Genomic DNA, 26,013 nt, shown 5'->3' with positions numbered 1-26,013 from the left:
ATCCCCTGATTCCTTCTCCTACTTCTCTGTGTTAAGGTGGCAGAATCTCATGTGCCATGATCTTTCCAACCACTGGCCTTTGCGGATACTGCCGCCACTGATTCCACTTCTTCCCATCGTCACACCATCACCACTCCACTACCAAGGCACGTCATCGCTTCCTCATTCTCTTGCTTCACCTACTTCTACCCCTTGGTCCACGAATTAGGTCAGACTCTCTTGTAATCTATTCCCAAAGCATCTATAATTCTTATTCAGAGGTCTTATGATCATCATATCTAGGTAATTGTATGACAAGTTTAATATCTATCTTTCCTACTGCTTTATCAGCTTCAATGGAGCAGAACACAAGTAGTTAGTCAATCCCCAGAGTAGTTAGTCAATAAATATACATTGAATGAATAAAGAAAAGTGAGTTAATTCCAATAACTGACAGTCTCTCCAAGCTCTGTTAGTGTAATTCTTGAGTAAGTAAAAATTAAGGAGAAAAAAGATGTCATCCTTGTGCATATTAAATGAAATAATAATAAATTGCTTTGCATGTAATAAATACTCAATAAATACTAACATTTCCTTGCATGCTGAACAGTACTATCCATGCTTACAATTATTAATTAAGAATTTCTACTGAGCTCGAAACATTTAGAATAATTGCAAAGGCAAAATCTGTTGTTTAGGAACTTTAAAAGCTGAACATTTGCTAGGTACAGTATCACAGTAAAAAATACAGAACCCTTGCTATTATCCACACACTGACTCATTGTGAGGCCTAAGATACATACTTCAACCCACTGAGTCTTACTTTTTCCTCAATGAATAACAGAAGATGAACCATGATCACCAATGTCTACATGTCGGTGATTCTAATTTACAAGTTTTCATATAATATACCATGATCTCTTCGGAAGCCACCTCCCTTTGCTTCATACTATCTCCAAGTAGCTAAGCTTTCTGCAATGATACATGGAAAACCGCTCAAACTGTATTGTCTGCAAATGTTCCACAGGTTAACTAGAAAAACAAAGATTGAAACTCATTTTTATTTAAATGAATGCCTGGTGCTTAAAGCTTTTCAATGATGCACTGTACCCCTTTACATAAATTAATTTAAACAATAATGTAAAGCAACTTGTACTTGATAACCTATAACACGATTTCCAAAAATTTTGGTCAAACACCCCACCAGTTAAAAAACGTGCCCACACAGCAACAATATATGTGTATTCATTTATTTATTAATAGCTTACATGTGTACTCCTAGTATATTTACTGAAAGCTTTCCTAGGAGCCACAGGCTTTTCTATTATAAGTATGGTTCTAACAAGAGAAAGTCCTGGGCTCACAGATTTTCTTTCTAGTGAGTGAAGAAAACCCACATTCAGGTAAACAAATAAGTGAGATATAACTTCATTTCAGTGTAAGTGTTAGGACGGAAAAAAAAAGTTCTCATAATCCCTGAGCAAGTCTATTTTAGGTAAGAGCAGAGTAATAGAGATGGAGTATTTGAGGCAGAAAAATAGTAAATCCAAAAGCCATGATCTAAGATAAAGTCTGGGATATCTTAGAACAAGCAGATTAAGTCATTAAGAACTTCTATAAAAATAAATGACTGTCATAGAAATTTCCAAATGTTCAGGAATCTAATTCTGAACTCTGTCTTATTAATTTGATTCCTATACTAAATAGGAACCAGTACAATTAGAGTTACCATATGTCTAGATATCTACCAGGTGGGAATTTCTCACTATTTTTCCTTTTTCTAATTTTACTGAATATTCTAAAAGTATATCGTTTAAAATAAATTTAATGATAACTTACTCCAATGCATATATTTCAAAAACTTAAACTGAATGAATTCTAATTAAACTATATAAAATTTATATATCAATTTTGATAAGTATATTTTCATATGAAGACATCATTTGAGAAAACAGTTTAAATTTTTTTAATTATTTAGGTCTTGTTTTCATTTTCTTTACCATGACATTTTAATTTTATTTATATATATATATACATATATATTTATATAAAAACAACTCAGGTTAAATATATCATGAATTTTACTAGAAATGGTTTTATCACCTGTAGTTGACAGTGGGTGATAGAGACCCAGAAGTGGCTGTAGACCCAGGCTGCCTGGATTAAAACTGGATTTGTCATTTCCTCGCCCTGTGATCTTATATAAATGAATCAACTTTTCTCTGCCTATGTTTCCACAAAAGGAAAAAAAAAAAAGGTGATAATAAGCATACCCTTCTCATTTGAGGATTTAATAAGCTAATAAATGGACAAAGCTTAGAATAACCTGGCACAGTAAGTGCTCAATAAAGTTTAACTAGTTTATCGCTATTTTAAAATCAGATGGTTTTCCAGTTTTATTTAATAAATGATCCAAAACAATGAGCTATATATCTGTGAAAAATAGTTGTTCACAATAGGAATATGAGACATGCTATTACCTCTTTTATGTGAAACCATTCTCAGGACATAATTTATTTAGAAAAGCATGCATTCAGCATCAGAAAAGCACATTCAGCATCTTCATACAAATAAGGAGCTATCAACCGTTGCTCAAGACTTATAAGGCCCCGCATAACATTTCATCACTTAGCAAGAAAAGTAAGTAGGGGCAAACAGCTGTTGTGCTCCCTCGAAGTGGGCACCTTTACAGAGGACACACTCAGCACAGATCCGCTTGGGAGCCCTAGAGGGAGGTTTTCAGACATTTTTTGCTTCCCGCCTTAAACTCTTTTTAAATTTAACTATTTTTACAATGTTTATTTACATAACCAGAATAACAAAACACATCTTTATAAATATACAATGAAATAAATTTTCATCTCTTTCCTAAGTTAATAGCAACTTTTTTCTCTCAGCTTTTTTCACTTTCTCATAATTGTGCTGTGTCGTCCTTCATTTTGGAATATGCTAAGGTATTCAATAATTCTAAGATGCATATTTAAAAACACTGGCGTATAAGCTTCAGGAAATTAAATAAAAACACGTGAATCAAAGAATAAGATTAAAATGTCAACCATGTGGCTCATTTATGTTTTGCCAGATCAGTCTTCAATCCATCATTCTTCAATTTGTGAAATATAAAAATTTAGATTCTTTGTGTCACTCAAGGTCATTTCTGCTCTATTTGCAGATGTACCAGGCAGATCCTATTTAAATTGCTATTTATATTTATCATTTAAAAAGTCACATTAAACCATTAAAGTACAACATATTTCATTTAAAAGAGGAGAAATTTTTTATTCTGTTTTAAAACAAAACACAGAATAGTTACACTAAACATAAGGTTAATTCAAGTTTTAATTGTTTTCACTATTTTACATGACATAGAATTTTAAGTAATTAAATTGAGGCTGATATTTATTAATTTATAGCTAAAAAAACACTAGAAACAACACAACACACACTAGAAATATTATCTCTCATTTATGAAACAAAAGAAAAAATCAAATCCAATAAGTAATACACTTATAAATAATGTCTTTCAGTCAAGACATAAACATCAATTAAATAAATCAATAACTGAGAGGTTTTACAGGGAGATAAATGCATAAATATTTTAATTTTTAGTAATATGAACGAAGGCAAGATGTGATCAGTGGTAGAGGTGAGAATGGAATATAAAACTAGTAACTAAAATTCTTACTCTTAAAAGAGGGAAGTGTATTATTTTCATCACAAAATTGCACACTGAACTCTAAAAAGCAATAGGAGAAAATCAAGGCAAAACAGCTTTTTTCAGAGAAAAAGGTGACAAAAATATATTAGATTACTTGGAAATATACTGAAATACAATCAGCAGTTTGAACAGTACATATAGTAGAAGCATAAATTAGATGATTTCAGTAAGCGGCTTTTCGTACTCTGATTCTACTCATGGAACTATATCCTCTATAACATCTTCATAGTCCAGTCTTTCATCTTGTGTTTATGGCTTTCTTCACTATAATTGCTATAAAAATTTTTCAAAATGCATTTAAGAAAAAAAGAAATTATACTACTTCATAGCTACTACTTTTCATATTTGCCAAGAATAATTAAGTCCTTCAATGTTTACAGGGATCAATCAAATTTGATATCATTGATAGAAACTTTTTTCCCATATGTGATACATGATAGCTATCAAATACATTTGATTTGGGGGTTTAAACTGAATTTTTAAAAACTACTAAGACTGTCTAGAGGATATAAGTGTTGTAGTGTTAGTTTCAATTAAATTAACACCACATTTCGATCAATTGCTTCAAGTTACAGTGTGGACCTGCATTTTAAATTTCACTCCAGTCCTTAAAATCAGGATAGTTTCCATTAACACTATTACAAGAACCACTGATCTTTTTTCTCTTTTTTAAAAAACACCATTTCTTTTAAATGTTATTAGTCTTTTAAGGTCTCATAATGAGTGACAAGACTGCCACCTAGTGCTTTATGACTATTCCGATAACATTTTAAAGAAATAGTGAGAGTCCTATATAAAAGATGAGCTTCCAATATGGTAGTCACTAAGTTACACGTGTCTTGAGTAATTAAAATGTGACTAATATGAATTGAGATTGGCATTAGTATAGTATAAAACCTGTATTCAAACACTTGGAAAAAATAAAAAATAAAAATAGGCCATTGATGATTTTTTATACTATGATATGTTTTAGATATTTTGAATTAAATAGAATATATTATCAAAATTAACTTCACCTGTTTAATATTTGAGATATAGCTAGTAGAAAAATTTTAATTCTACATATGGCTTACACTAGGTTAATTTGGATAGCACTAATCTAAAGAAAAATCATCTTAGTCTTAAATATAAAAGGCTTAAATGAATGTATTCATTATTTCTAAAAAATGGAATGTAATTTATTTGTGTCCATAATTATAACTAAATTACTCTCTGGGGATAAAATAAACACTAAAATTTAAGAAGAATCAAACAGGAATTTCTAATTTTAAAAAGTCAGACAAAAATATGTCCCCATAAAATCCAGGATGTTTGAGAGAAGTAAATAAAATTCATGTGGAAAATACAGAGAAGGAGGATAAATTAAAACAAATAGAAAATAGACAATGTGAACATCAGTAAGGACAATAATTGCAAGCGGACTGAAACATATTAAATATGCATGTGTCCATAAGTTTATGATACAAACACAGCAAACCGAGCTGTAACCTTATTAAGCAAAGTATTCTTTATTTTGAAAACAGATATTTTTTTGAATATATTAAAAATTTATCATGCCCTTCCTATGTGCCTGTAGCAATAAATAAGCAAATGCCTCGCTCAAGGAAATTTGTTTTCACAAAAGTTTTCCAATCAAGAAATAAAGGAGTAAGAATACCAGTTTATAACCCCTAAATCAGTTGCAATCTAACATTGAGCATCAGTGTCTACTAAGAACAAAAAAGAGACTTGCGGGCATTATGTGTTTCAGTTACATGTAGAACACAAAACCACCTGTGAAAGTATTCCCTCCAAAACCATATCTGAATCTGATGAAACCTCTAAATCAGGGTTTCTCAACCCTCATGGTGTTGAAATTTGAGTCAGATGAATCTTGGTTCTAAGGAGCTCTTATGTGTAATGTAGGACATGTACCAATAGTAACCTCTACCCACTAGTAGTCCACAGGCTCCACACCCCATGCCTACTTGTGATACATAAAAACCTCTACAAACACTGTCAAATGTCCCATAGACTACAGAAATATCTTACTAAATTGGGGGATTCTTATGCTACATTCTCAATAAAACTATAAAAAATAATTAAAACATGGGTTCTAGTAAGATTTACTTAATTGAAATCAAGAAAATTCTTAAAAATTTCAAAAAGAAGTTAAAACTGAACCACAAACTATACAGAAAATAATATTAAAAAGCAAACTTAAAAACTGGTCAACTACTTGTAAACGAATGAAACTAGAACACTTTCTAACACGATACACAAAAATAAACTCAAAATGGATTAAAGATCTAAACGTAAGACCAGAAACTATAAACTTTTAGAGGAAAACAGGCAAAACACTCCGACATAAATCACAGCAGGATCCTCTAAGACCCACCTCCCAGACTATTGGAAATAAAAGCAAAAATAAACAAATGGGACCTAATTAAAATTAAAAGCTTCTGCACAACAAAGGAAACTATAAACAAGGTGAAAAGACAGCCTTCAGAATGGGAGAAAATAATAGCAAATGAAACAACTGACAAACAACTAACCTCAAAAATATACAAACAACTCCTGCAGCTCAATTCCAGAAAAATAAACAACCTAATCAAAAAATGGGCCAAAGAACTAAACAGACATTTCTCCAAAGAAGACATACAGATGGCTAACAAACACATGAAAAGATGCTCAACATCACTCATTATCAGAGAAATGCAAATCAAAACCACCATGAGGTACCATTTCATGCCAGTCAGAATGGCTGCTATCCAAAAGTCTACAAGCAATAAATGCTGGAGAGGGTGTGGAGAAAAGGGAACCCTCTTACACTGTTGGTGGGAATGCAAACTAGTACAGCCACTATGGAGAACAATGTGGAGATTCCTTAAAAAACTGGAACTAGAACTGCCATATGACCCACCAATCCCACTTCTGGGCATACACACTGAGGAAACCAGAATTGAAAGAGACACATGTACCCCAATGTTCATCGCAGCACTGTTTATAATAGACAGGACATGGAAGCAACCTAGATGTCCATCAGCAGATGAATGGATAAGAAATCTGTGGTACATATACACAATGGAGTATTACTCAGCCATTAAAAAGAATACATTTGAATCAGTTCTAATGAGGTGGATGAAACTGAAGCCTATTACACAGAGTGAAATAAACCAAAAAGAAAAACACCAATACAGTATACTAACACATATATGGAATTTTAGAAAGATGGTAATGTTAACCCTGTATGCGAGAGAGCAAAAGAGACACAGATGTATAGAATGGACTTTTGGACTCTGTGGGAGAGGGAGAGGGTGGGAGATTTGGGAGAATGGCATAGAAACATGTTATAATAATGTCATATAAGAAACAAATCGTCAGTCCAGGTTTGATACAGGATCCTTGGGGCTGGTGCACTGGGATGACCCGGAGGGATGGTATGGGGAGGGAGGAGGGAGGGGGGTCCAGGGTGGGGAACACGTGTACGCCCGTTGCGGATTCATGTTGATGTGTGGCAGAACCAATACAATAAAGTAATTAGCCTCCAATTAAAATTGATAAATTTAAACATTAAAAAAAATACATATATTAAAAAAAAGCAAACAAACCAAATGGAGGCAAAAACAACAATTACAAACTATAAAAGAGAAGGACATCACTAAGGACAAAACCTAAAACAGATGAACTAGAAAACAAAATCTGTGGAAACAATGAATAAACCCAAAATTCTGAATTTATAAATGGGGGAAAAGAAGATGAACAACAACAAAGAATCCACCAATTAAAAAACCGCCAGATCCAGAGATCTCAATTGAATTTAGTTAATCTTTGAAGTTCACTTCATACTGTTTAACTATTCTTTTTTTCACTTTTATTTTTATTTATTTATTTTTTTTACTTTACAATAACTATTCTTGTTTTAAAAAACAATCTTGTAAAATTCACCTTTGAAAGTTATTACCATAGTTACACAAAATGAAGTTAGAAAAGAAAAACCACACTTAGAATGGCTAAAATGTAAAAGACTATACAAAGTGCTGAGAGTTTTTGAAGAACTGAAATTCTCATACACTGATGGTGGAAATGGAAAATAGTACAACCATTTGAGAAATCGTTTGCTTGTTTCTTGAAAGCTAAACATATATCTGCCATATGATCACTACCCAATAACAGGATCTTTCAGTACAAAATCAGTACTGCTTTTTGGTAAAACAAAAATTGCCTCCCAGAAAAATCTATCACAGAATTCTATTTGTTCAAAATTTAACCATAATGAACAAAGATTACATTAAAATCCAGCTGAGTTACTTAAGTTTTGTTTTTTGTTGCATGTTCAAAATAAGATTTACTGCTGTTTTACTTCTCAGAGTGGAAAAAAATGCACTAAATATTAAATAATTAGAGAATATAGCAAAGAGACACTGACTTCCCTAGCAAAATATATGGAGCTATAAGATTCAAAAATAGAAATGATAAACTATTAATGATAACATTAGTTATTCAAAATGAATTTTATTACCTGTAAAATCACCTGAAACTAATAAAACAAACAAATTATCTAAAATAAAAAACACAAATACTTACAATAACATGTTCCTCTAAGTGGATTACCAACATAGCGATTTTCAGAGTCACATCTGTAGAAAAACAAAAAACGCATTTACTATTAAATAACAAAATTCAAAAGCTTCATGTTTTTCCTTCAAGCAAACAGGTAATTAAACTCTACATTAAAACATATTAAAAGCTATACTATTAATTAAAGTTTTAAAAGCAAATCTTCAGAAGAATTGATGTAGAAAGCCTATATACAGACATGAGTGAGAGAATAAGCGGAAAAAACACACAAAAGGAATATAGAAGATGGGATAAAATTATGAATTTAGAGGATATGTATTCTTCCTTAACAACATGAGGAAGAATTTTCAAGTCTGGATAAAGATTTAAAGATATTTTGTATGGGGAAGTGTGGGAATTCATAAATAATATCATTTTCTTACTTCTGGTAATCAAAATTAACATATTTTCCCCAGTTTCTAAACCAATTAATCTATATTTTTAAAAGACATCCTCAATTATATCATGGAGAAAAGCTTTCTTTAAATCATCAAGATTAAATTCAGGAGTTCAAACTTTGAAATCTTGTAAGCAAATTATAACGAAATGGAAGAACAGGTGAGCATTCAGTCTCAAGAATTCTAAGTTAAATTCTTCAAAAATATAGTTAACTACAACAGTAGGAGAAAATCATAAGTATTTTGAAAATTTCTGAAGTTTTTATTTTTCCAATCGCTGTTTCCAGAATTCAGTTAAAATGACAATTAATGCCTAAAAGAGATATAGCTTGGTTTTACATAATGCTACTTCTTGGAATATCCTCCAAATTTAATTATTATAAAATATATATACATGGGTAACTGAATAAAGTGCCTCAATATTAAATTATATGTAGAATTTTAAAAAGCACGAAGGTTCTTCCAAAAACGTCTTTAGTTTTAGTAAAGTCAATTAGAACCAAGGAATACATATATATTTTAATCAACAAAGGTCCAAATACTTGAGAATAATAAAGTAAATAATCAGTTACATTCTGAATGCATTTTTCAGTCATGCTAATATTTTGTATCCATGAAAAAAAATGAAGTGAAGAGTAAATATTTTTCTACATTAACTACAACATTATTATATAGCCCTTTATACCACTAATTTTATTCTCTGGAAAAAAGAAACTTTGGCATATAGGTTTTCTTCAGGGTATAGGTGACTTCTCCAAAAGGTACTTTTAAAATGTGTGATATATAGTAGCTTTGTAGCTTTAGAAAATGATGAAAGCCATTACTGCTGGGTTAAGCACTTCAGAATCCATACTATTCCTCCTATATCATAGTTCCTTTCTTTAGACTTAGCTCCTTAAATTCTACCACTTTATATCATATACATACGCTAAAGGACTGATTTACAATACTGCTATAATTTCTTCTCTCTCACAAAAAGTAAACTTGACTTGTTGCAAATGGATAGCTCAATACTGCACTTCCCTGGTGGCTCAGATGGTAAAGAATTTGCCTGCAACGCACAAGGACCAGGGTTTGATCCTTGAGTTGGGAAGATGCCCTGGAGAAGGGAATGGCAACCCACTCTAGTATTCTTGCCATAAGAATCCCATGGACAGAGGAGCCTGGCAGGCTACAGTCCATTGGGTCACATTTTCAGAATAGGAAAACATTCAACATAATACTCCCTGCGTTTTTATGCATGATATTCCTTGCATATCTTATTGCCTAAATATTGAGTAGAGGACTTTCAAGTTCCCGTAGCAATTTAACATGACAAACTTTGACAAACGACAAGGGATTTCAAATACTTTTTAATTTATCAATGAGTTAACTTTAAAAGCTCCAACCCAAACCTATTTTCCAATATGGAAGTTATGAAGTTTTCATTCTTGTTATTAATAATTCATTTTTTAAATAATCAATATAATTATAACATGTATACCTTCAACATAATTTTGACAAGGAATATTTAAAATTTTATTTTCTCTAAACCACAAATTTTCTCAGAAGGATGAAATTATATGTTTCTGTTTAGGAAATAACTTCTGCTGGCTTTCATTACCCAAACTTAGAATTTTAAGAGAAATAAGAAATTAACACGACCTTGATAAGAATAAAATTCAAAGGCTTTACAGAGTTCTTGAAGGTATTCAATATGAAAATGACATTCTCTTTACATTTTCAAACTCAAAAAAGTAAATTAGAAACAACATTGTCTAAAAGACTTTATATTAATCATTATTGAAAAATTTTGAATGATTAAAAGTACTTTCAAAATATGAGCTGAGTTTAAACACCAGTTTTTGGCATTTTAATTTCAGATTTCATTTAAAGACACACCAGTGTTTACAAACAACAGAGAAAATAAATAGTTGCAAAGGAAACATAGTGAAATTTCAGACATAAAATTCAGCTGGAAAAACACAAAAGCAGATATAAGTAAACTGAAAGACGTTCCTTGTTTCTCATTAGGCTATCTCAAGAGCATCACGCTGGCAGTTAATTTCAAAGATAATGGTTAATTTGATCTAAGAAAAATTCTAATGAGCTTTAAAGGAGCTAGAAAAGTTGATCTTAATGTTCACATGCAGAAATAAACATACAAGAACAGCTAGAAGCAACAACGAAAGGAAGGGCTTTGAGGGGACCTAGACTGAAAAGACATTAAAATATACTCAATGTGTATATAATTAAAACAATATGGAATTTGTACATCAATAGAAAGATAAATGGTACAGAACAGAAATTCCAGAAATAGGTACAGCCTAAAATTCTAATGTATGATAAAAGCAGTGTTTTAAATGACTGGGGTAAAAAGATAGTCATCCTCTTACATAGTACTTGAGACAACTGGATAACCATTTGGAAAAATGTAAGATTAGATTCAATCCTCACACCACGCACACACACAAAACACTAAACATAATTACAGAAGTGCTAGCCATCATCTTTGCTAAATTTTCTGGCTTAGAAGTAAGTCACATGCCCTGCCCATACTCCAGGAAAGGGGATTATACAACAGTGCATGAAGACCAGCAGGCAGAAATTATCGGTAGTCACCTAAGCATCTGTCCACAATAATATTTTTGTTATACAGAAAGTTTTTATGATAAGATATTTTGATACAATTATTTGAGAGATGAGTATATATAATTTAATTCACATAATAAATAATTTGAGAAGCTAAAAGTATTTGACTGAGGTCAAACTCAGATTATAAGGGGTAAAGAGAATATGAATGGAAAAGTATACACATAAATAATTCTTCAAACCAATTAGTATGGTACTATATAGATTACATTAATAATAATTCTGTTATATAAGCTAAGTAATGTTTTTAAAATTCAGAATCTTTCTGTATAAAGATTAGAAACAAACATTAAAAGCCTTCAGAAGTCTTCTGCCTGGCTTAATTAAAAACATAACTTCAAAGTATTTCTGGGTCTAAGCAAAGAGATAATCATCCTCTGTTCCCACTAAGCAAACAGCCAGACCTTTTTATAAAACAGGCTTAGGCTGAAATATTCATTAGGGACTTTGCAGGGTAAATATTATCATTACATGGCACCTAAATAATGGTTACCATTTATTTCTGTGATCATATTAAATCATAAATATCATTTTGAAAGAACAAAATATGAAATAATCCCCCATTTCTAAGTGTTAAAATATCACCTTTCATTTTGTTCCTACTGATGTAAATACTTATATATATTTATATATATATATTTTACTGTAAGATACAATTTTTCTACTCAGAAGCTAAAGAAGGGTTAAATCTAATTGCTATAATCTGAAATATCAAAACATAATATTTAAAACAACTGAGAACCTGATAAATAAATTTATGTTTTTGTAAAAATTATGAAAGTTATACACAAGGACACACTTGCTTTTGTTTTGCTTTTCCTCTAAAGGGACTCATAAAAATCATATAAACAAAAAGATTATATTAAGTAATATCACAGTATCAATATTGATATCATACTTCTAAGACAATGTATCATAAACAAACAGTAAAAATTCAGACATGAATGTATGGTAAATCCTGAAATGGTACAAGAGGTACGGGTTCTAAAACTGTAATGCTATTTACGGACTTGAGAGTCCAGTAATAATAAATAGAACTAGCCAGATAATTAAAAACTACTAAAAAGAGTAGGGTTTTTTTTTTTAATACTTAAAAATATTGGAAAGCAAAGGGGTGAAAAATTACCAGGCCAAGATGCAGAGAAGGACAGAATCCCAGGATGCTGAACCATTTCAGGGGTCCCTTTGTCTCCAGTTATGAGTGGGAACAGCATATCACAGAAAAGTATTGGAGCCCAGGCACACCAAAGACTGGTAAACTTAACTCAAAGTGAAATTTTAGGATTAAAGGCATTAAAAGGCCTTCCAGAGACCGCAAATCTACTTTGCATGCTAAATCGCTTCAGTCGTTTCCAACTCTTTGTGACCGTATGAACGGTAGTCTGCCAGGCTCCTTTGTCCACGGGATTCTCCAGGCAAGAATACTGAAGTGGGTTGCCATTACCTCCTCCAGGGGATGTTCCTGACACAGGGTTTAAACTTGCGTCTATTATGTCTCCTGTATTGACAGGAGAATTCTTTACCACCAGTGCCACCTATGAAGCCCAAATCTACTTTGACCCATCCTTATCCCAGAAAATCATAAGATACTACTATTCTCAGGCACATAGGAGAATTAAATTCTCTTATGATTTAAGCAATGGTCTCAAATTTTCTACAAACATATTTTGCCAATATGGCATCAATAAAAAATGACCAGGCACAGACAGAAATAGACAAGAAAACAAGAACAGGAACCAGCAGAAACTAAGGATAATGGAAACAGAGCCATGGGAATTTAGAAAAAAGCCACTGGCTTTAAAATAACTGTTAAATTGGAGAAGACAACAAGCAAGAATAAAAATCTGTCTAAATTTTGGAAACTATAAAAGGCAACTAGAAACTATAATAGATGAACAATTAGAATTCAGTCTGAAAAACTAGAAAATAAAAACAAGAAAATGAAAATACGATAACCAAAATTAAGAACTGGATGGATGAGATTAACAGCAAACTATACACAGTGGGGGGAAAAAAAACAGTAAACTGAAAATAGGTCAGGAGAGAGTGGAAAAATATGAAGAAGAAATAACATCTATGGTGCTACTGGTTCCGAAAGCAGAAGACAGACAGAATGGAGAAGAAGCCACATTTTTGAAGAGTATTAGAAATTTCTGGGATGCCCAACATGATAAATGAAAAATAATAACCTCAGCAATCACTGTAAAATTGGCAAAATAGAGAAAAAACTTAAAGAGTAAAAGAGACCTAGGAAGAAATTAAAAATCTGAATAGCTTATTAGTCTTAAATAAATTCAATAGTTTATATGTCATTTTAAAGACATAATTAAAACCTTTTGACAAAAGAAAAATCTAAAACCATCTGGTCACCTTGTTGATATTACCTAATACAGGGAAAGACAAGGAAATTGCAAACAGAACCCCCCAAAAGCACTAACGATCTGGAAAAGATTGATGTATTGGATTATATTAAAACTAAGAAGTTCTCTTCATCTATGACATACAAAACAGTGTGAAAACCTAAACCATACAGTGACATTTACCACGCATCATCATCAATAGAAGATATGCATCTGGAATATATAAAACATTACTACAAAAAATTAAGAAAAAGAGAACAGAATAGGGAAAAAATCACAAGAAACTTAAAAGAGCACTATTTCAGAAAAGAGAACTTCAATTGATGATTAAACACATAAAATTTTTTAAATATTAAGCATACTAAATCTTAGAGAACTAAAGAAGCCCTTCAGTTCTTAAGAAGATGTAAATTCAAATTGTAACCTATCAATTATACATTCATCAGAATCCTTAAATTTAAAATGTCTTATAACAGCAAGTATTGTCAAGAGTGTAGAGCATTAAGTAAATTCATACAGCCCTGGAAAGCATATAATTTCAGATAGCAATTTTATGAGAGCTAATCCTCTAAAATTGAAAAAACGGGTGCCCAACAAAGACTATCAAAAATGTCTGCACTTGTGAATCAAGAGACACATGAGAATCCTCTAAGCCCACCAATTTTAATGGTTTAAAAAAAAACTAGAATTATCAATAGAAAAATAGAAGAATGATTATATGAAGTGAGGTATAATCATATCAATATAATCAAATACTCTATGGCATTGAAAACATCAAATTATAGTTACATGGATGCAGTTATTTATTCTTTCAGGCTCCACGGTTTTCACAGTTCTTTCTATAACACAATGGCATCTTCCAAGGTGAAATCCTTCCAGACTTTCAGGATGTACACCTTATCAGAGTTCCCTTCCGTAGCATTGACAATCCTTTTCATTGAGTCCTGTGTATAATGAACCTTAAAGGTTCTTATGAGGCCCTGATCTAGAGGCTGAATTAGAGACATTGTGGGAGAGGGCAAGGAGAGCTTTGGATGCCTTCAGTATTGAAGTCGAGATGTGGGTGGCCAGGGGGCATTGCCCAATATCAAAAAGAACTTTAAAAGGCAGTTCCTTATAGGCAGACTTCCCTGGTGGCTCAGACGGTAAAGCGTCTGCCTACAATGCAGGAGACTCGGGTTCGATCCCTGGGTAGGGAAGATCCCCTGGAGAAGGAAATGGCAACCCACTCCAGTACTCTTGCCTGGAAAATCCCATGAGCAGAGGAGCAAGGTAGGCTTCAGTCCATAGGGCTGCAGAGTAGGACACGACTAAGCAACTTCACTATGGTCAAGGTACTTCCTGACTTTAGGAACAAAGCATCAATAAGACCAATTAAATATACATATATATATTTTTTTTTTTCCTTGTCTAGGCCTTCTTGTACAACCAAAGGCAATCTTTTCCTTTCTAGGTTCCTTGATTGGCAGCTTTATGGATAATGGCAATCCTGATCATAAACCTGATTTCATTTACACAAAACAGTAGAGTTAGGCTATCCCTTCCTGATTTAATCCTGGTGTGTGCTTCTCTTCCTTACTCATAGAAGTCCTTCGTGGCATTTTTTTTTTTTTTAAAGAATAGAACATTTTCATCTGCATTAAAAATCTGCTCAAGAAGATATCCTTTCTCATCAATGAGTTTCTTAATGGCATCTGGGAAATCATTTGCTCTCTCTCAGTCAGCAGAAGCTGCTTCTCCTGTCCTCTTGACATCTTTAAGCCAAACCTCTTTTTAAAATTATCAAACCATTCTTTGCTGACAAAATTCTCCAGCTGTAGACCCTTCACCTTCCTTTTGCTGTAAGATGACATACAATGACTTCACTTATCCTTGAATAAGAGATAGCTATTGGTGTATATTTCTTAGAGAAATCATAAAAAAAAGAAAAAAAACTAAATAAACTGCATTTTCAATATTAGATTAAAGCTATTATGCAATCAGTACAAGGGTTGAGCACCTTCTGGGGTAGCAGAAGTGACAGCTTCACAAATTTCCTATTCTTTTATTTTTTACAATGGTCCTTATGCTGGATTCATTAATCTTGCAATGGCAGGTAACTGCAGCTACAGACCTCAATCTATAGGACATAGCAAGCAATTAAACTTTTTCCTATAGTGTCATGACTTTGCTTCTCAGGAGCACTTCCAGTATCACAGGTGGCACTTCATATGGGTCCCCTGGTTTCAAGGTTTACAACACTGCACCAAACACGATGAAAAATACACAAGAACCATGAAAGACCACTTTTTACAGTGATGTATAATTTACTGGACATAAGAACTGCTCGTGAAGATATGATTAGCATCACAAGGCATTTAAAGTGGATATTCATAGCACTTGAGCTCACCGCAATAGCAACACAAGTGGCTACAAGATTATTACAGTAGTAAACTATGTATTATTGTCAATTTCACGCAGTTATAATTTAATACTGCACCTTCACATTTATTTACATTAATTCCAACTGCAAATGGGGCCTTGTAAGGTCCTATAAGTGCATGCATAACTTTTCACTAATTTTACCTTTTCATAATAAATTTTTAAAGGCTTCCCAGGTGGAGCTAGTGGCAAAGAAGTCGCCTGCCAATACAGAAGGCATAAGAGAGGCCAGCTCAAACCCTGGGTAGGGAAGATCCCCTGGAGGAGGGCATGCCAAACCACTCCAGTATTCTTGCCTGGAGAATCCCATGGACAGAGGAGCCTGGCAGGCTACAGTCCATTGGGTCACAAAGAGTCAGACACGACTGAAGCAACTTAGCACATAATAAATTTTTGTTTATTTTACTAAATGATAAATTAGTATCAACACATTTTATACATTCATGACATTTTTCTTAATTTTTCAATGCTTCTCGATCATAGGGTTTGTCTGTGATTTTTTCCAAATTGTCCCAAATATTCAAACATTTTTTCCAATATATAATTGTTTAAGAGGACCCATCCAGTTGAAACACATGTTGTTCACAGGCCACTTGTAGTCTCATACCACTGTAGTTGGAAAAGATGTTTGATACAATTTCAAACTTCTTTTAATCCACTGCCCCAGTATTTAATGTTTTTAATGGCATATTATCTTTTTGTTCTGTATATCCCTTAACTACTTATTGTGAATACAGATTTTACTATGTTTGTCTTTTAACCTACTAGCTTCAAAAGTAGCTGGTCTATTACTTTTTATTGTATGTTTGATTTTACCAATGAGATTTTCCTTTTCATAATTTTCACATTTCTACGTGGCCTTGTCTTTTCCACTTAGAGAAGTCCTGTTAACACGTCTGGCCTTTAATACCGGTTTTGTGGTGCTGAACTCTTTCAGCTTTTGCTTGTCTGTGAACTCTTCACCTACCCCTTCAAATGTGACTAACTTTACCTGGTAAAATATTGTTCAGTTCAGTTCAGTTCATTTCAGTCGCTCAGTCGTGTCTGACTCTTTGCGACCCCATCAATTGCAGCACACCAGCCCTCCCTGTCCATCACCAACTCCCGGAATTCACTCAGACTCACGTCCATCGAGTCGGTGATGCCATCCAGCCATCTCATCCTCTTTCGTCCCCTTCTCCTCCTGCCCCCAATCCCTCTCAGCATCAGAGTCTTTTCCAATGAGTCAACTCTTCGCATGAGGTGGCCAAAGTACTGGAGTTTCAGCTTTAGCAGCATTCCTTCCAAAGAAATCCCAGGGCTGATATCCTTTAGGATGGACCGGTTGGATCTCCTTGCAGTCCAAGGGGCTCTCAAGAGTCTTCAACACCACAGTTCAAAAGCATCAATTCTTCGGCACTCAGCCTTCTTCACAGTCCAACTCTCACATCCATACATGACCACTGGAAAAACCATAGCCTTGACTAGACGGACCTTAGTCGGCAAAGTAATGTCTCTGCTTTTGAATATGCTATCTAGGTTGGTCATAACTTTTCTTCCAAGGAGTAAGTGTCTTTTAAAATATTGTTGGTTATAGGTATTTTCTTATCACTTTGAATGTACTGTGCCTTTCCTTTCTGGTCTGCAAAGGTTCTACTGGAAAGTCAGTTTGTAGTCTTGAGTTCCCATGTATGTAAACAGTTGCTTTTCACTTGATGCTTAAGAAATTCTCTTTTACTTTAATTTTTGCCATTTTAAATATAATGTGTTTTGATGTAGACCTCTTTGGATTCATCTTCTTTTGGACTCTGTTTCCTGGGCCTGGATGTCCGTTTCCTTCCCCAGGTTGGTAAATTGTTCAGATATTATTTCTTCAAATAAATTCTCTGTCCCTTTCTCTCCCTTCTCTGTTTGCAATCCGTATAATGAAAATGTCAGTACATTTTATGCTATCTCAGAGGTCTCTTAAACTATCCTTATTTCTTTTTTTTTTCATTTTTCTGTTCAGCTTGGGTATTTTCACATACTCTGTCTTCCAGTTGGCTGGTCCTGTTCCCCTATCTCATTTAAGCCACTGTTGATTCGTTTCAGCGTTTTTTTTCATTTCAGTTATGGTACTGTTCAGATTCTCACTGTGTTCATCCATTCTTCTCCCAAGTTTAGTGAGCATCTTTATGATCATTACTTTGAAATTTTTATTGGGCAGATTGCTTATCTCCAATTCGTTTAGTTCCGTTTCAGAGGTTGTGTCTCATTCCCTTATTTGGATATACTCCTCCCTCTTATTTTGCTTAATGCTCTGAGTTTATTTCCATTTCTTAGGTAGGTGGGTTATGTTTCCCAATCTTCAAGAAGTGGCCTTCTATAGGAGATTGTCCTATGCAGCCCAGAAGTATGCTTGCCTCTGGTAACCAGAACTATATGATGAAGGGGCACCCCCTATATGAGCTGTGTGTACCCTTCTGTGTGACACAACATACTCCTGTGGGTATGCTGGTAGACAGATGTGGCCTCTGGTCTGGTGAGCTATGAGACCATGCTTTACATAGTAGCTGCAGGCCCGCTAGAATGTGCGGTAGGCTTCCTGTATAGTTGGCTGAATGGCCCAGGGAAAGTGGATGGCAGGTTCAAGGCTGCTACCAGCTCACTGGTGGTCAGGGCCAGGATCTCACACGACTGCCTGCATTCCCCTGCAGGGCTTGGGGCTTGTGCCAGCTCACTGATGGGTGGGTAAGTCCCTGGTGGAAAGAGGCTACAGGGAGAATTCCAAAATGACACTTGCCAGTGCCAGTGTTATCACTATCACAGTAGAACAAGATCTCAAAACTGTCTGCCACCAGTATCTCCATCGCAGGCAGAGATCCAGCTGCTTCCTACCTCACTGGGAAGCTCTCCAAAATAAGTGCATGCATCTGACCTAGGCTCCTTTCAAACTACTGCCTCAGCACTGGAAGTCAAAGTGTTTGAGATTTTCTGCACATCCTTTAAGAGAGGAGTCTCTGTTTCCAATAGCTCCCTGGCTTTCATGAATGTCAGCCCTGCTGCTTTTCCAAGCCAGACATTCTGAGAGCTTGTCTTTCTGGTATTGGCTCAGTGGGCTGAGAAGCCCAATGTGAGGCTCAGACCCACTACTCCTTCATGACTGTAATATTTCTACCATTTGTGGATCACCAGCCCAGTGGTGTGGGTCCTGAATATACTGTGTCGCCACCTCACTTACTCATCTCATTGTGGTTCCTTAATGTCTTTTATAGCAGGAGTGTCCTTTCTGCTAGTCTTCATGTCAATGTTATAGATAGTTTTCCTGTAATTAGTTGTAATTTTGATGTGTCTATGGGAGGAAATCAGTTCAGGTTCTTCCTACTCTGTCCTCTTGGTCACTATATTTTACAATTATTTTATTCTAACAATCCCAACAATTCTATATGTATTGAGACTACTCTGACATTCTAGAGTTAAAACCACTTAACTTTGCACATGAATTTGAGCAAACTCGGGGAGACAGTGAAGGACACGGAAGTCTGGTGTGCTGCAGTCCATGGGGTCACAAAGAATCGGACACAACTGAGCGACTGAAGAATAACATCTTTGTTATGTCTGATGCCAATGCAATCATCAAACTGGAGATCAAGGACAAGGCAAAGTCTCCTTAGAGCCAGCTTCCAATGACAAAAGCTCTGATAAAAGAAATGGAGAAGCCTGCAAAGGTTCTAAGAGATGAATGGGAATCAAGGAACAATTTGACTCTAAATCTCAGACATTTCACTAATCTAAACCTAGAAGTCACACTTAAAGAACAGGTCATTTAAGGTTATTCAAATAAAAGTGCAATAGTTAAGGATGTCAAGCAAGCTGCCAAGTGAACATAACTACTTGTGGAAAGGTGTGTGACTCTTGCAACAGTCAATCTTAAAACCTAGTCTTTTATAATAAAGGTTTGGAGCTTAAGGCACACTCCAGTGTAGAGGGGTGGAATGGAGCAAGAGTTATTCCATGCAATTTTTCAGGACTTGGGCTGTTCCTAAGTCCTGCAATCTTGTAGGTCCTCATCTTTATCTCCACTGAAGCATTATATGGGGAAAGAGAGCTTGTATAACACAAGAGCTTTTAAGGGGCCAGGCTGAAGTGGTAGACATAATCCAATTGCATGACCTCCAACCTAATTCTGACAGAAAATGGGAAACAATGCCTAATTGTGTTCAGTAAGTTTTCATAACTGACAACTAAATGAAATTTAATCTAATGGAGTTCTGGAGGATGATGTGTTGGCTTAGAAACACTGATGGCAGAACTAACATTTAAATTTGAAAGTTCCTAATAATCCAAGAGCTTTAAACTCAAAAAGACACACTCAACAATTCAAATATTTACTTGACATGGGAGGTTTTATATTAATATTCAAGTTGACCTTCCTACCAGGATAAGTACTGTTTTTCCCCCTTCCCAAAAAGAAATTTAGCAAGGGGCGGGGGCTGTGGAAATAATTAGGGAAAACAAAATCCTAAAATATACTAATTTACATTTGTTTTATAAAACCCCGTGTGCTGTGCTGTGCTTATTCGCTTCAGTTGTATCCGACTCTGCAACTCCAGGAACTGTAGCCCACCAGGCTCCTCTGTCTGTGAGGATTCTACAGGCAAGAATACTAGAGTGGGTTGCCAGGCCCACCTCCAGGGAATCTTCCCAGCCAAGGGATCAAACCCAGGTCTCCAGCATTACAGGCAGATTCTTTACCATCTGAGCCACCAGGGAAGCCTAGAAACCCTTACTATATCCCAAAAACTAGTCTAAAGAGGAAGGCACAAATTTGATCATCCAAAAATGGAAAAGGCACTCACATCATCCTCTGCCTCCCACCATCAAAACAACATAGATTAAAATGGGTAATAATTTTAAATACTGCTGGTCTAAAGGTAAACTAGAGAGGAAAAGTTGCTCAGGAAGAAGATTCTCCTATGGAAATATTTATTGAAGGGTGGCAAAAACTATTACTGTTGCAATGCTTATAATAGAGCAAAATTCTGATCCCATCACAGAGTTTAAGTCACCATTTTCCAGGAGATTCTTCTTTACCGTACTTGAGAGCCAGAGTCTTAATCCTACTATAAGTAGCTGTGAAAAAGTTATGATTATTAAAGAGGAAAGATGTAAGGAAGAGAAAGGGTGGACTCAGTTATGAATTAAACTACTAAATTAAAATATCCTGCTTATGAACAGTGCCATATATCTCAAGTATTTATATTTTTAGTTCCAAATGCCTTGGAGAAATTTTATCTTCAATTTACTACTGATAAAAAGTAAAGCATGATTCTGGGTCAACCCAAAAATTTTTATTAAATTACCAACATAATATCTAATAACATCATGAATGTATATACTTGTCTCCAGAAGGAAATAAATTGCTCTAAGATCTCACCCTGTTTATTTAACTTATATGCAGAGTACATCATGAGAAACGCTGGGCTGGGAGAAGCACGAGCTGGAATCAAGACTGCTGGGAGAAATATCAATAATCTCAGATATGCAGATGACACCACCCTTATGGCAGAAAGTGAAGAGGAACTAAAAAGCCTCTTGATGAAACTAAAAGAGGAGCGTGAAAAAGTTGGCTTAAAGCTCAACATGCAGAAAACGAAGATCATGTCATTTGGTCCCATCACTTCATGGGAAATAGATGGGGAAACAGTGACAGACTTTATTTTTTTGGGCTCCTAAATCACTGCAGATGGTGACTGCAGCCATGAAATTAAAAGACGCATACTCCTTGGAAGAAAAGTTATGACCAACCTAGATAGCATATTCAAAAGCAGAGACATTACTTTGCCAACAAAGGTCCATCTAGTCAAGGCTATGGTTTTTCCAGTGGTCGTGTATGGATGTGAGAGTTGGACTGTAAAGAAAGCTGAGCACCGAAGAATTGATGCTTTTGAACTGTGGTGTTGGAGAAGACTCTTGAGAGTCCCTTGGACTGCAAGGAGATCCAATCAGTCCATTCTGAAGGAGATCAGTCCTGGGTGTTCTTTGGAAGGAATGATGCTAAAGCTGAAACTCCAGTACTTTGGCCACCTCATGCGAAGAGTTGACTCATTGGAAAAGACTCTGATGCTGGAAGGGATTGGTGATTGGATGGCATCACCAACTTGATGGACATGAGTCTGAGTGAACTCTGGGAGTTGGTGATGGACAGGGAGGCCTGGTGTGATGCAATTCAAGGGTTGCAAAGAGTCAGACAGGACTGAGCGACTGAACTGAACTTAAGATCTTATATACAATAAATAAAACAACAAAGGAAAACACCAATTAACTAGATCAGTGGTTCTCAGTGGGGATAAATGTGCGGGTAACAATTATCTCCATAATTATGGAGTTCTAATGGACCATATTAAAATAACTAAAAAAAGAGGCAGAGGATGATAGATGACATGAATGCACAAGGCAACTCCACATGACAAAAAGAGTCAATCCAAATTTTACACCTTGAAAAACAGAAAATAAAGAGTTTTGTCCATAATTATTTGACAGTAGAACCTAACCTTTTCACCTATAAACAAAAATTAGTTTTCCATGTTTATAATATATAGTGAATTTTCTAGGAATGCAATTACCACATAAGTTGAAAATAGACCATATATAATTTAACAAAGATGAATTCAATATTTCAGAAAACTTCATCAACAAATACTTATGCAATTCATGGTATATATAGCACACATTTTGGAATATGTGTCCAGAAAATGTTTCAGATTCCTTTCAAGAAAATAAGAACTAATTTTGTTATTTTAATCCTATCCTATATATTTTGAAAAAAAAAAACTCTATTCCTATGATATAAAATGTACGTGGTAAAAATTACATATTAAAACTATTTATTTGAGTAATGCCAATTGATTTTCAGCTAGGAATTCTGACAGCGTTCCCAGAAGCCCAAAACCCAACTCTACCGGCTCAGTATTACTGTGTGTTTTTCCAAATTATCCTCTATTTCCCATTGTCTAAGAAATGATATAGTTTCCAAGGTCTTTTTAAGTTCCAGAAATAGAATGTGTGCTTTGACATGTGGTAGGGTTTCAGGTAGAATGAATGCTTTCTGTGACATTTTATCTAAATCTTACCTATTTAGGTAAGGATTTTAATCTAGGGAATTATTTTGGCAGAGTTGGACATGACTAAGCGACTTAACAGAACTAACCATTTACAAGTAAGATCCAGCTAATATTGGAGAATATAATACTTCCTTATTTTCTCCATTTCAACAGCCTATCACTTATCTTGGTATAAGATCTCTAATTTCTAATTTACCATCTTCACTGGGTCCAGAGTGGATAGAAGGAGTTTCAGAGACTCCTTTCACTTGACCCTTTCTACCTAACAGCTCTTAACCCAAGAGTCAGAAGACCAACAAGAGATTCTGCCAGCTGCTACATAAATCCATTCCAATTATGCATGTAGGGACAAGAAAATAACCACAGAGTGAGTTTACAGACCGATGTAGGGGGCTTCCCTGGTGACTCAGACTGTAAAGAATCTGCTTGCAGTTCAGGAGACCTGGGTTTGATCCTTGGATCCAGAACTCTGGAGAAGGGAATGGCTACCCACTCCAGTATTCCTGTCTGGAGAAATCCATGGACAGAGGAGCTGGTGGGCTACAGTCTATAGGTGGCAAAGAATTGGACAAAACTGAGGGATTACTGCTATCACACTGAATTAAACAGATTTGGACCAAAATTCCATTTATAACATGGTCCCTATAAGTTTCCATGCTAACAAAGGGGTTATGATTCATCCCTAAAGGCCATAACACTATCTAATTTTTTAATACAAACTTATTTATTTTAATTGGAGTCTAATTACTTTACAATATTGTATTGGTTTAAGAAAATTCATTAAGTTCTGGAGATGCTATTCCACCATCACTGAAACCACTGACCTAATAATTTGATGTTTCCTTTGTCCAACCAAAATATTTTGAGCTTCATACTTACTGGGTACGATATATAACACGTTATTGACTTACACTTCCTGTTTGTACCTGAGTAGAAATTAGTAGCTTTGCAACTAAAAGAGAAACAAAGATCTTCATTCTTTATGCAGAATATTGAAAGGTACAGGAAACTAACTACTATAGTCATGGTGAAACCATAAAAATCATGGGAATTGACCAGACAATATCATAAGTACATACCATAATATTTTAACCAAACTTCTTCTACCTATTTTCATCTGAAATCTTTTATTTCCCACCAAGAAACATCCATATCTATCAGAAGTGTTGTCAGAGGTTGAAAGAAAAATAAATGAACCACTGACCTTCTTAAAACTTAAAATTTCTTAAAACTTCTGACCTTCTTTAAACATGCATTGAAAATGACAGACATTGTATTGTATATAATGCAAACAAGCATCACCTTCACATTGTTAACTGAGAAATTTTACAGGAAAAATATGTGTGTTTTCCTTAAAGTCTGCATGTTGCTCCTCAAATTGAAAAAATTTTCCAGAGAAACAATTTTCACTCATTTCATGTTAGATTATATTTTCATTAAATTCATTTTTTTAACTTACCAATTTTGAGTTCCAACTGTGTTCAGCCAGTGCCGGAATGAGGACTCTACCATGGCAAGATTAATAATTTGGTGTTCCTTTAAATAAATATTTTGACCCCATCTTGAAGGCCTGCCCAGGATGTCTGCTATTGACGTCCCCCCCCCCATCTTACACCACAGGAAATGCATTGTTAAAATTTTCTCTAATTATTTCCCACGGGGTTCATGGAGAAAGACTCTAAAAAGGGTGGAGACCCAGACTCACAACTCCACATTCCCAGGACCTTCATATTATTGATGATGAGCACTTGAGCATTAATTTATCAGCTGGACATTTAAGCTTCCTGCTGGCTTCCCTCCATGTTAGTCAGTATTTCTTTATCATCTCTCCCTGAAAGCTCTTGCTTCTCTTTAGATTTCTGGCCATTTGGTCACCCTATAATCTCAGGACTCCAACGCTTTCAAGAAAACTCAGGAATCTGCATTTGCCCAGCTTTGTTTCTTTCATTGTAAAGGTGGGAACAATGCTTTTTCCAGCTCTCTGCATCCTTGAGCAAAAACTAGAAATGCTGTGATCATGTTCATGTTCACTTCTTTGCTTTGTTAATGTTGTTTCCTCTTCTCTTTACTATATTCTCTACTCAGAAAACTTGAACTCTCTTCAACTTTCATCTTAAATACGTCCTATTCTAACTATCCTTATTCTTCCACGATAAATCAATCATTCCTTTCAGTCCTCATTCAATATTTTCTTCATTCTATTCCACTGAATAAATTTATTGAACATTTACATTGTGGTACTGATGCAACAGTCCCCAAAGAGTTTCACTTAATAAAGGATATAAGCAAGTACACATATAATACATTGGAAAAATTCATAAATAGGAAGAGACTCAATTTCAGTTTGGAGAGGTTATGAAAAATCTACCAGAAGATGTGATGTCTAACTACATGTGCATGCTGTACTAAGCTGCTTCAGTTGTGTCCAACTCTCTGCAACCCTATGGACTGTAGCTCGCCAGGCTCCTCTGTCCATGGAATTCTACAGGCAAGAATATTGGAGTGGGTTGTCATGCCCTCCTCTGGGGGATCGTCCTGACCCAGGGACGATCTTTACATCTCCAGCATTAGGCGGGTTCTTTACCACTAGTGCCACCTGGGAAGCCCCCTTCTAACTACATTTGTTGTTGTTCTGTTGCTCAGTGGTATCCTACTCTTTGCAACTCCTTACTTAAAGCCAAACAGAAATCATCCTGGGAAGAAGGAAAGGCTCATTCGTAAGTATCTCAAAGCACTAATTTAAGATAGTGTAGTATATTTTGCCTAGTGTCTCCACTGCAAGCCTAATACTTTAAGTAAAAGCCATGTATTATTCATCTTCACTA

General features: G+C 34.8%; 1 protein-coding gene and 1 non-coding gene across 4 annotated transcripts in view; one reads left to right on the top strand and one right to left on the bottom strand.

Annotated features, from left to right (window-relative positions):
- ATRNL1 (attractin like 1) overlaps positions 1–26,013 on the bottom strand; it is an 809,337-nt gene that overhangs the window by 526,619 nt on the left and 256,705 nt on the right. For all 3 annotated transcript variants that reach the window (XM_069567614.1, XM_069567615.1, XM_069567616.1), the window contains exon 21: positions 8,264–8,316. In XM_069567614.1, the coding sequence (XP_069423715.1) occupies positions 8,264–8,316 (53 nt within the window). The remainder of the gene's footprint in view (positions 1–8,263; positions 8,317–26,013) is intronic.
- On the top strand, positions 14,813–14,884 carry TRNAC-ACA (transfer RNA cysteine (anticodon ACA)). The gene has a single exon. It is a non-coding gene; the product is annotated as a tRNA-Cys (tRNA).

The sequence above is a fragment of the Ovis canadensis genome, chromosome 22 (genome assembly GCF_042477335.2).
Source record: "Ovis canadensis isolate MfBH-ARS-UI-01 breed Bighorn chromosome 22, ARS-UI_OviCan_v2, whole genome shotgun sequence".
Lineage (NCBI taxonomy): Eukaryota > Metazoa > Chordata > Mammalia > Artiodactyla > Bovidae > Ovis > Ovis canadensis.
The sequence above is the reverse complement of the archived record's forward strand: the minus strand, read 5'-3'. Positions and strand labels throughout refer to the sequence as shown.